The 12,847-nt window shown below is 30.3% G+C and overlaps 2 protein-coding genes across 2 annotated transcripts; both read left to right on the forward strand.

The window, feature by feature from the left end:
• Positions 1-1,479: 1,479 nt before the first annotated feature.
• On the forward strand, positions 1,480-2,226 carry LOC129608393 (histidine-rich glycoprotein-like). The gene has a single exon (XM_055519877.1). It carries the CDS (start codon positions 1,480-1,482, stop codon positions 2,224-2,226), a length of 747 nt encoding a protein of 248 aa, XP_055375852.1.
• Positions 2,227-4,234: 2,008 nt separating this feature from the next.
• On the forward strand, positions 4,235-4,972 carry LOC129608394 (histidine-rich glycoprotein-like). The gene has a single exon (XM_055519879.1). It carries the CDS (start codon positions 4,235-4,237, stop codon positions 4,970-4,972), a length of 738 nt encoding a protein of 245 aa, XP_055375854.1.
• Positions 4,973-12,847: the final 7,875 nt, after the last annotated feature.

Raw genomic sequence — 12,847 nt, forward strand, 5'->3', positions numbered from 1 at the left:
GTTATCGATACGGCTACGGCGGCCTTGTGTACGTGTAGGAGCTTCATGGGGGGGACATGGGGAATCAGTCCCAAGATAGCACTGTGGCTATATACGGCCCTTGCTAGGCCCATCGTCACCTATGCGTCGATTTTATGGTGCCGTAAGGCTCAGCAGGTGGGAGTACGTGCCAAGCTGGAAAAGCTACAGAGGCTAGCCTGCCTGGGTGTGACCGGGGCAATATGGACGGCTCCCACCGCTGCATTGGAGGTGATGATCGGATTGCCGCCATTGCGCCTCCATATATTGAAGGAAGCTCGGTTAGTGACTTACCGACTTCTCTCTGGCGAGGACAGGGCAGGGCTAAAGTTGGTCCACAGGACTCACAGAGACTTCATTGAGAGCGATCCAATTCTAAGAATAACCATGTCGGATACCATGTCTGCCGCGGTACAACTTCGACCACAGGTACAGGGTTCTGTTTCCCGATCGATATCCACCCGGACACGCGTATATATGCAACCCTTGACCCGTTTTGCACAGTGTTCCAAGCCGAAATACATGCAATAGAGATCTGTCTGAGAATCAATTTAGAAAGGGGGTATAGAAACCGCACCATCTATGTGCTCTCGGACAGCAGAGCTGCGCTGCTGGTGCTTCGTTCAGCTCAGGTTAAGCTGATTTTATGCAGCCGCTGCCTTTCTGCGGTCAGCCTTTTTCCGCCGTGGGGGCCAGGCTTGCCTGCCTGCTCACGGCGGAACGGTGGGGTTGGCGATGAGACCGCCGTGCACATTCTCTGCGACTGTCCAGCACTGGCTGTTCGGCGCCGCAATTGTCTTGGACGTGGGTCCCAAAGTGTTCGGGAACTGGTGTCCAACTCCCTTAGGAATATCTCCGGCTTTGTGGCTGGGACGGGGATATTATAGGCGGGAGCGTGGTGGGGCTACAATAAGTCAAAAATGGCTGCGGTGGCTTGGGAGGTTACTCCTGTCCCACGCGGTTCCCTTGGAATCTACAAATCTACTGTAATAGTTCATATAAATAAACACTCAAAGATTAATATAAAATAAGTCAAGGTTAAAAGTTAATAGCCTAAGAAAAACCATTTTGTCACCATTATTTTTTTCACGTAAAAAACCAAACTCTGAATTTTTTAACGGAATTCTTAATTATTATTTTTGTTTAATTAAATTTTATTACAAAACTTTCAATCTTATTTATTTTTACTTTACTGACCTACTTCTTCATCTGACCGGCTAATTAAATCTTGAAGAGCATAATAACATAAAGAAAAGACTGATAAAAACAAAATTATAAAAAAACTGTGAAAAATTAATTCAAGATCAATGATTTTAAGAACGAAAAACTTTTAATATTTTCCATTTTATTAATTATAACAGTAATATAGAGTTTTTTAAATTTGTATAAAAACAATTGAATTTCAACCAAAAAGTATCATTGAATTCACAGTTGTTCAGTAAGCAATACAAGGAGCAAAATATGACAGGAAAATTAACATTCATTTTGCTATTTGGGATAGCGTTTTGTTTAGCCCTTGCAAACGCACGTGGCATTGAATATGAAGAACATGACTTAGAAGTTTCACCATCAGATCATCATGAATGGAAAAAAGGTCATGAAGAAGATCATCATCACGAACACCATGAAAAAAAAGGTGAAAAAGGACATAAAGGACATAAAAGCCATCATGAGCATCATAAAGGTGATAAAGGACATCATGATAAAGAGCATAAGAAAGGACACCATGATCATGAGGATGGATATCATAAACATCATCATGACGATCATCATCATCATAAAGAACATAAAAAAGGTGAAAAGCATAAGAAAGGACACGATTTTGAAGATCATCATCATTACAAAAAGGGACATCATGAGCATGGGAAACACGATATTCATAAACATGATGAAGATAAAAAGAAAAAACATTATTGGGATGAAGATCATGATGAAGGACATCATGAAGATCATGGACATTGGGATGAAGAGAAGAAACATAAAAAGGGTGGCCATCATAAGAAGGGACATCATCATCATAAGAAACATCATGATCATCATGGTAAAAAGGGACACGAAAAGAAAGGAGGACATCATCATCATCATGAAGGACATAAGGGTGATAAGAAACATGAAGATCATTGGGGACATGATGAACATTATCATAAGAAAGGTGGAGATCATCATCATAAAAAATGGCATCACAAGAAGGGACATAAAAAACACTAATCAATTAGGACAGTGTGAAAAGACTGATATTTTTGTTTCATCCTATAAATTCGAATCAGAATAAAAAAAACTTAATACCGTAATAATCTCTTTTCTTTCTTTTTCCTTTAGCTATTCAAAATATTTAGTTTCTTTGAGCAACAAAATATCATTACATAAGATGTTATGCATAAATTTCTTATCAAGAGGTTTGCTTCCCTAAATAGTGTTATTGTAGGAAAATTTAATCCTCAAGAAGCTCAATTTGAGAATGAAATTACCGAGAATTTATTTGAAATAAATTTATCATAAAGTTATTGTTTGAAATTCGGATTTCTTATAAACCAAAAACCAAAAAATGGAATGTCTTGGTCTGAGATCAAACTCCCATCGATTCCGTTGAAAAATCAAAGATGTTATGCCTAATCCTAGTACATAAATCCTAATACTGATAATCTTTTCTGAAAAAGTGTCACAAATCAGAAATGTTCCAGTTTGATAGCTCTCGTGCTAACTTCTGATAATAATAATGACAATTTTCTACAGCTAATCAAGCTCTTTACAACAAATTTGGGTAGCCTGTGCACATATAAAATAAAATTTTGTTTTGATATACTATTTCACGTAAAATACTATAAGTACGTACAGAAGAATAAAATAAGTATTAACGTAACAAATAACAATTGTTGCTGATTCATGCAAACATTACCGACCTGCCCACGAGTTACAAGGAAGAGAAAAAACGAGAAAAAGTAGTTTGTCTCTCTCTTTAACTATTCTCTCTATATTGGCCGCTTTTCATTTGAAATTGTAAAATATTACAAATGCCCACGTCTCTCGAAGTACGTAAAATTTAGAAATACACTACCCTATACTGAGGACAACTTAAAATTACATGCGCTTGCACTCCGAAAGATAACAGTATTAATATATCTATAAAAACGCTATGCTATGCATATTATGATATCTGCCAATCTTAATTCGTATAACAGCTTAACGTGACATTTTGAGAAAAAAAAAGTAAAATCACTTCATATCTCAAAAAATCTGTTACTTTTTTCGATACCTTACTCTCTACATCTTGGTAATATAAACATTTCGTAGTAAAATTGTAATTCTCACAGTAACCATATATACTTTAATCTTATATACCTGCACAGGTCTATTAACTGAGAAAAAAAGTTGTGAAAAACACATCGCCCTAACTTTATCTGATTCTTAGCTATTATGGATATTATTGCCACCAGATTTGTTCAACTTGATTTTCCAAAAATTCCCATTAGAGTAGTTTTGGAAAATCAAATTCTCCCCACTCCCGTACGAACAATTTCCCAAAAACCCCAGGAATTACCTAAGGAGAGCTTTAAAGCAGTTGCGGGCAACACTTCGTTTTCAAAATTGTAAAATAATTAGGTATTTTTCGTTGTCTTTGATTTGTTTTAGAGTAAAATAAAAATTAGACAATTTTTTCCCCAACTATCCCAGAAACTGATTTTTCAAGCACATTGCTTGAATTCAAAAGTTAAACAAAAAGTAAAAGGTGACTTTTTTTTTTGAAAAACATTGACAAGCAAGCGGTCAACTACAATACATCAATTTAACGTAATTTTACGCATTTCTAAGTGAATCACCCATAAGCGTGCATTTGTACACTTATTTTTTGTAGTGTTATAATGAACTTTTATAACTGAACTTGAACTCTATAAAATATTTTCTTTAAATAAATTTTTTTTAGTATAGCTAATTATAATATAAAAATTCATTCATTTATGCTTACGTTCATGGTTGATTTACTTCAACATAAAATATTTCAACGTTCAGAACTAATTGAAGGTATCTTGGTCATTGCAAAAAGTGGATTTCAAAATCATATTATTGCCACATAGTATATAAACAAAATTGCAAATTCCATACTACATCAGTTCACATTTTGAAACAACTGAAGAACAAACAAATATTTCAAAACTAGAAATATTATTCCAACTTCATCTGTAAATAGAAAAAATTTAGAATACAAAATAAAATCAAAATGGTAAAAAAATCAACTTTAATATTGCTGTGCTGTATTGGATTTTGTATTGCCGTGTCTAGTGCTCGAAGAATTTATTACGAAGATTTGGAAACATCAGCATCAGAACATCACGAGGAATGGAAGAAGGGACACGGTGAAGATCATCATCAAGAACACCATGGTAAAAAAGGAGAAAAGGAGAGTAAAGATCACAAGAGTCATCATGAGCATTATAAGGGTGAAAAAGGCCATCATGATAAAGAACAGAAAAAAGGACATCATGAAGATGAAAGTGGATTCGAGAAGAAACATCACAATGATGGATATTATGACAAAAAACATAAAAAAGGTGAAAAACATGAAAAAGGGTACGACTTCGAAGATCATCACAAATATAAGAAAGGCCACCATATAAAAGGAAAACATGGTATTCATAAATTAGATGAAGGTAAAAAAGAAAAACATTTCTATGATGAAGATCATGATGAAGGACATAAAGTCGATTATGGACACTGGGATGAACAAAAAGCACATAAAAAAGGTGGTCATCATAAAAAAGGTCATCATCATGAAGGTCATCATCATGATCATCATGGTAAAAAAGGTCATGAGAAGAAAGGTGGTCACCACCACCATCATGAAGGACATAAAGGTGAAAAAGAACATAAAGATCACTGGGAACATGACGAACATCATCACAAAAAAGGTGGCGATCATCATCATAAAAAATGGCACAATGAAAAAGGGCACCATTGAATGGGACAGATTTGTGTTCTTTTTTTTTTTTTGACTCCTAACTACGTTTGATATAATAAAAAAAAATTATGTGAATAAATTAATTGTTTTCTTAAATTGGGGGCGACTGCATCGCCTCTAACTTAGTTTGAAATTTGAAGAATCGCAAATATTATAATTCAAGAATTCTTCTTACATCCTCCAGAGTTGATGAATAAAATGTTGATTCTAGTCAAATAACTTCTCACTCGAATTTCATTCGTATGAGCTCGGGTCATGTATTTCTTATGACTACGAGTTGCCGTTAAATAATATCATAAAACTTTTTTAAAAAATAAGATTAATTTAAAATGGCTAGATTATGTTTTAGGACAAACTTCATTAACATTACAGTCTTATACTCTCATGTTAGACCATTTTTTGTTTAATATTGCATGTGTTTTTCTATGTTTGCTTTTCAGTTTTTCATATTTTCACTTCCTGAAATTTATTATAAGAAAACCAATACAACCACTATAAAAGTTTTTCGTTTTTTTTTAGTAAAACTCTTTATTATTCTCATGAGTTAAAAGTTGGTATCCCACAATAATATATCCAGATGCTTATGCAAATATGAAATATTTACATTTTAGAAAAATCTTAATAAAAATGAATATAATAAAGAGGATGGTGGGACAGTTTTTTTCTTTTGCTTTACAGTGTTTGTTCCTCCTAAATGAGAGCCTAAATATATGGTAATCAAAATACTAGTATGTTTCCTGGAGTGACTCTTAATATTTCACGAACATGGAATATTTATCACAAATTTTTTAGCAGTTTCTTTACAATTATTACTAAAATTTAAGAGACTAATTAACATACTCATTCTGTAATTCACATTTTGAGTGCGTGAAAATAAAAATACATTATAAAAATAATTCTCACTGATTTCAGTTCTCATTGTATGCGTCTCCCTTCGTGTTTAACGCTCTTAAACTCTAATGTACACAATAATATTTCTCGGTTATTCATCGTATCTTGCACTGCGAGTAAAAAATTTTAAATGCTTAAGAATTTAAAATTTAAAAAATTTTAAATTCTTAAGTATCTAACGAAGTAAATATTATATTGAATACGTAATGAAGTAAGTGTAACTAAAATTGAATTAAACAAACTTGAAAAATCATTTCTACATTATGCCATATGCCAAAACTCTGCCATACGAGTAAGTCACAAATGATGACATTTGTCCTAAGATCGAGATCATGTACATTTTAATAGTTAACATATTTTCCTGGATCACTACATTGATTTCTGACTATCCATGGGTTTCTTTTTTACTAGAAATGGAATATTAAGGTTTTTATGGTATTCGAACATTTTACAAATTTTAATTTTACATGAATTCAAGCAGATGAGTCAACTCATACTCATTTATTCCGTTAATAATTGCCTCCTTCTACTATTGACGGCAATTTTAGTTTTGATTTTTTGAATGGAGTGTCCATTGAAACAGCCTGCACAGTGTAGTGTATGCATTACAAATTACAATTAAAAATTATAAAATATAACAATGAAATGGTTTAATAGACAAATGTGTATGTTTGTATATGTATGTTTTGTAGATATATACAAAATTAATATATACATATATACAAATAGCTATATGGAAAATATTCAAAATTTTATTTTATTTCCAGTGGATAATAACTTGAGACATTTTCAAGGATTGTGAAAATTTCAAACATTTTCAAACAGTGTAGTGTTGTAGTTGTTGTTTATTTCCCTTTCTTTTACCCTATTTAGACTTAATGTTTCCCTATTAGGTTTATAGAGTTCGCTTTTTTTTTTTTTTCTAAAGTGTGAAAATTTATTTAAAAATTCTTTTAGAAAAAAAAAATATAATATTATTTTTTTTCTTGTTTCAGTTTCGTTGGTTAAAGTGGTTTGGATGGTATGTTTTTATTGCAGATAAGAGACTATGTTTAGGTCTCATTTAGTTGACTTATTTGAATTTCGTTTTGTTTTTTTCTCTCTCTCTCTCTCTCGCATTTCAATCCCACTACTTACATATTATATAATATACCTATTTATCTTTTGTAGAACAGCTTTTTCAAGGACTTAATGAGAGAAAGAGAGAAGGGATATTTTTTTAAACTACATTATTATGTAGTACTCTAAAAGGAAATTTTATTTCTTTACGTATTTTTTTGTTATTTTTTCTTTCTTTGTTTTTCTGTGGTTTTTGAAATTCTCCTTTTTTTTTTTCTTTCACTTTAACATTCTTATCTATGGTAATTTGGGCTTAAGAAGTGCTTGACTATAAGGAAGAAAGTTGCTTGTTGTTTTTTTTTCTCTTGTTAAATTAAAACAACAATTATTATTATAATAGCAACGTTTATTTAAATTTTTGCATGTGTTTCTCATTAATTTTAGTATTTTGTGTATATTTATAAAATATGCAATATTATGTTTTTCATTAAAATATAAGTTAGGAACCATTAAGATAATCAGAAGAAAACAAATATAAATAAAATGAAATGTGAAAAAAAAAAATGTTTGGATTTTGAAAGTTCAAAGACATTTTAGGGTTTAATTGCTTGAAAAATAAAAAAACAAATTACGACAAAAAATGAAAATGGCAAAATTGTTTGAACTTCACGAGAAATTTTTTTTTTTTTGTGAAAACAAGGGAAAACTTTCTCTTGAACTCTTTAAAATGGGAATGAAGGGAAATTGCGGCAAAATAATTCAATTTTGGAATTAACACAACCGCAGTTTCGAAAATCAAGATAATATAATAATGTAAGTTTTTTTGGAGCGGACTACAATTATTATTAAAAATATTGAAATATTTTTAGCTAGAAGATTTCATTAGAAAATGAAACTTACTAGAACGGTTGCTTTCTATAAATTAGAGTACCTATAAACTAATTTACAATCATATACCATGGGAAATTTTATCGAATTCCTAATCTGTTTTTGGTTTAAAAAATATGCCTAATAACGGTAATCTGTCGCATATAACGTAAATTTAAGTCCGAAAGTTTTCTATTTGAGCAATAAAATTACGCTAGATTACAAGTTTCATTAAAAATTTACTATTTTAGTAGTAATAGAGGCGAGAATATACAGAAAATACAAAACATGACACCAATGTTAGGGAATTATGCTTGCAAAAGTAAATGAAAAACTAGATTTTTATTCGGCATTTGCGTTTACTTTAGATATGACAAGATTATATGCAATATGGATGTAGGACAATATATGGATGTTTTTAAATAATATTGAACAACACGAGGAGATCTTAAGGAGAAATGTATTTGGTTGTAGTGAAATGGAAGATATAAAACTAAAATATTATGAAAAGCTCGCATAGATTAAATTCATTATTGAATGACTAGTAGTTGTGAGATTAAGGTTAAAAGGAGTTTACTTGAAATCATTGCATTATATTGCATAAATATATTGAAGATTAAGTATAAGTTTCTGATATAAATGGTTTACTTTTTAATAACTATAATGTAAGTTTAAAGTTGTTAAATTGCAAAATTAATTTTAATTAACAATTTTTGACTATATGAACAATATTTTTATAATCTTTTAATAGTTCAATAATTTTAAACTATTTTCTATCAATTTCTGTTGTAGTATGTTTTCACATTTCCAATTTCCACGTCATTGATAATATTTTTCTGAACCCTTAACAGAATTTTATAAAACTTGTGTAAATATCAATGCATATATGTAAAGTTATTATACCCTGCACTTCGTGAAGGGTATATTAACTTTGGTATGGAGTTTGTAACTACTTGAAGGAGTCATCTGCGGTATGGACATATATATATATTCTTGCTCAGCGTAAAATTCTGCGTTGATTTAGACATGTCCGTCCGTCCGTCCGTCCGTCCGTCCGTCCGTCCGTCCGTCCGTCCGTCCGTCCGTCCGTCCGTCCGTCCGTCCGATCGCACGATAACTCAAAAACCAATAATGCAATCGACACCAAACTTTCACAAGTTGCTTCTTTTCTGCCAAGGACGAACCCTATTGTTATTGGACCAATTCGGACAACGGGTTCGGGTAGCTGCCATACAACTCAAAGAGTTTATTTTAATTATTTCAAAAACTAATAAAGGTACAAATATAAAATTTTGTATACATGTGTCCAATTATATTCTACACATGCTCTAAAAATTTTAATGAGATAGCTGCACCGGTTCGGGTGGCTGCCATACAACTCCAAAAGAAAATTTTTTATATTCGGCAAAATAATAAAGTCAGATTCATGAAACTTGGCAGTCGTGTGTCCAATTATAGGCCAAAGATATTTCTGAAGTTTTTGTGGAATTGCTTGACAGGTTCGAGTGGCTCCCATACAAGTCCAAAAGCTTATTTTAAGTATTTGGAAAAATAATAAAGTCAGATTCATGAAACTTGGCAGTTGTGTGTCCAATTATAGGTCAAAGATATTTCTGAAGTTTTGGTGGAATTGCTTGACAGGTTCGAGTAGCTCCCATACAAGTCCAAAAGCTTACTTTAAATATTTGAAAAAATAAAAAAGTTAGATTCGTGAAATTTGGCAGTTGTGTGTCCAATTATAGATCAGATATACCTGCGAAGTTTTATTGGAATTGCTTGACAGGTTCGGGTACCTGCCATACAACTCCAAAAGCTAATTTTAAATATTTGAAAAAGTAATAAAGTCAAATTCATGAAACTTGGCAGTTGTGTGTCCAATTATAGATCAGATATATTTGCGAAGTTTTAGTGAAATTGCTTGGCAGGTTCGGGTACCTGCCATACAACTCCAAAAGCTAATTTTAAATATTTGAAAAAATAATAAAGCCAAATTCACGAAACTTGGCAGTTGTGTGTCCAATTATAGATCAGATATATTTGCGAAGTTTTAGTGAAATTGCTTTGCAGGTTCGGGTACCTGCCATACAACTCCAAAAGCTAATTTTAAATATTGGGAAAAATAATAAAGACAGATTCATGAAACTTGGCAGTTGTGTGTCCAATTATAGGTGAAAGATATTTCTGAAGTTTTGGTGGAATTGCTTGACATGTTCGAGTGGCTCCCATACAAGTCCAAAAGCTTATTTTAAATATTTGGAAAAGTAATAAAGTTAGATTCATGAAACTTGGCAGTTGTGTGTCCAATTATAGATCAGATATATTAGCGAAGTTTTAGTGGAATTGCTTGGCAGGTTCGGGTACCTGCCATACAGCTCCAAAAGCTAATTTTAAATATTTGGAAAAATAATTAAGTCAGATTCATGAAACTTGGTAGTTGTGTGTTCAGTTATAGGTCTGACATATCCGTGAAGTTTCTATAGAATGGTTTCACAGGTTTGAGTAATTGCTATACAACAATGAAAGGTGCAGGGTATAATTCAATCGGTTTATACCGACTGAAACGTTTTTACTTGTTTTTTAATTAAAATATTTTCTAACTTTTTGCTCTTAGTTCTGCTATTAGATATTGTTTTTTTTCTTTGTGTTTGCTTCTCTTTGAACAAATATATATATACTTTTTATATATTAAATTTATTTTAATTAAATATTAAGTGAAATTGTTGGGTCCTTTTTGAAAAGCAAAATCAATTTGTTTGAAATATTAAAAGTTCAAGTATAAGTTTATTTATATTGAATCCTAGTTAAATGTATTCAAACCTGTTATAAAAGTGTTAACTATATTATATATTAAACGTTAGATATTAAAATTCATAGCAAAAAAATTTTATTAGGATAGACGGTATAAATTTAATAAAATTTAATACCACGGATCCTGTCTAAATTTCATTGAAAATTATTTTAATTTAGAAATTATCGAAACGAAAATGTCGAGCATTAAGAAATTTTAGGACGATTGAAAATGTTGGAACTGATTTTTTTCTTAAATAAAAAACCATGACCTAAAATATGGCCATTCGCCATATTTTATTGTTTTATTTTGCATAAATTCGGCGTGATTCTTATGGTTATGATATTTGTGCATAAAATTCCAATAGCATAGAACTTCTAATGATATTAGTTAATTGCATATATTATCATATTAACGCATATAATGTTAATTTCAAAAGCTTTATGTAAGTAATTTTGCATGATTTTTTCAATGGGCTACATCCATTTGGTATATTATTCAGCATTTTCTGCGTAATACCATAGAATTCTCAATAATTCAATTAATAGAAGCAAATCAACGCCATATTTTCTTTTCAATGTTTTCAATAATATGAAAATCAAAATAATGGTACTCAAAGAGAGGAAATTCCTTAGCGTAGTTAAACACACCGTAGGGAATGTTTTAGACTTGTAATTCTTTATAAAATATATAGATAGCAGATGATATACAATATTTTAAATAAAATTTTCGAATAATCTTAATTGTTATTGAAAATTTTACAAAAAAGAATTTAAATAAATAAATATACAATCATATTATATATTCTCATTTCCCAGGACATATTTTAATTACATTACAAATTATTAATAATTAAACATGTTTGTATAAATCTCCATATTTATTTTAAATCAGCATTATTTCAATTCACAATAATTAATATTTGTAACAAGACACAGAAAAAAGACAGAAAAACAAAAAGAAAATCCCAATTCGCATATTCTTAGAAAATAATTAATTTTCTATTAGCAGCAGGATAACAGCATTAAAATCTTGTTAAAATACTATTTCCTACATTGTATATACATATATATAATTTATATATTATATAATAATAAATTTATATATTATATATTATATAAATAAATAATATATGTGAATGAAAGTATGTAGAAAATGAAAAGAAAATCAAAATATAAAAATAAAGAACAGAAATTATTACAAAGGAAATACATAACTAATTAACCTCAGTGGACTTAAATAACTATATTACAAGGAAGTTGTAGGTATACACAAACAAAATCAGCAGGGATATATATAAATATGTATGCATAAATGTACATATTAGTATTGTAGGTATAACTACTTGAAATAAAATATTATGTATGGATGAAATTTCCTCGAATTACCTTATACTTACATACTGTAAATTCATCATATAGTCATATTTTGCAGTACAATTTTCGTATTATCCAAGAATAAATTCAATACAACCTGTGCATACGTATATATATATACATATTATGTAATGTAATGTTTACATTTCACATTAACATCATTATGAGGCAATCTGATTTCCAAAAAATTTTGAAATCAGTTGAAAAACAACTTGCGTTCATTTACTAATTTTATAATGTCTAAATAATCAGCATATTTGTAAATATAAGTTCTACATGCTCATAATAATAATTATTATGATGTTAAAATTTTATATTATGAAAAACAGTTATGTTAAACCTGTAAAACACCATGTGTAACACTATGCTCAATTTCGGAACAAATAATACTAAATGACATGTAATCTTCAAACTTATATTATATAGTAGCAAAATGAATTCAAAATCAGCATTTTAAAGAAATTTAAGAATCTCATTTAGAATTTATAGAACAATCATCTTCTATTACCCACAATGAATAAGAATTTGAGCTTCCGAATTAAATCAAATAAGAATTCTCATATTCATAAAAACGTCGTTTTTCATGTTTTAGGACACATTTCTTATATATCGAACCCGACTGCTACGTATCCGAAGATTCGTTAAAATAATAATTATTTTACTCCGAACCCGACTCCGAAGATTCGTTAAAATAATAATTATTAAAATCATCATTAAAATTTAGTTGAGTAGAAAGTATAAGAATACATATTGAGGTATAACTATTATAACCTGCCAAGTTTGTATTCTAAAAAAAAATTTTAGCGCCTTATTAAATAAAATATAAGAGTTTCATACAATATTATGATAAAAGTTTTGTATCACTGATATTTCACCCATAATATGTGCACACCT

The sequence above is a fragment of the Condylostylus longicornis genome, unplaced genomic scaffold (assembly GCF_029603195.1).
Source record: "Condylostylus longicornis isolate FDR11 unplaced genomic scaffold, ASM2960319v2 ptg000031l, whole genome shotgun sequence".
Lineage (NCBI taxonomy): Eukaryota > Metazoa > Arthropoda > Insecta > Diptera > Dolichopodidae > Condylostylus > Condylostylus longicornis.

Bases quoted from the DNA above. Each gene is read 5' to 3' on its own strand.
- LOC129608394 (XM_055519879.1), top strand. From the start codon at position 4,235: ATGGTAAAAAAATCAACTTTAATATTGCTGTGCTGTATTGGATTTTGT.
- LOC129608393 (XM_055519877.1), top strand. From the start codon at position 1,480: ATGACAGGAAAATTAACATTCATTTTGCTATTTGGGATAGCGTTTTGT.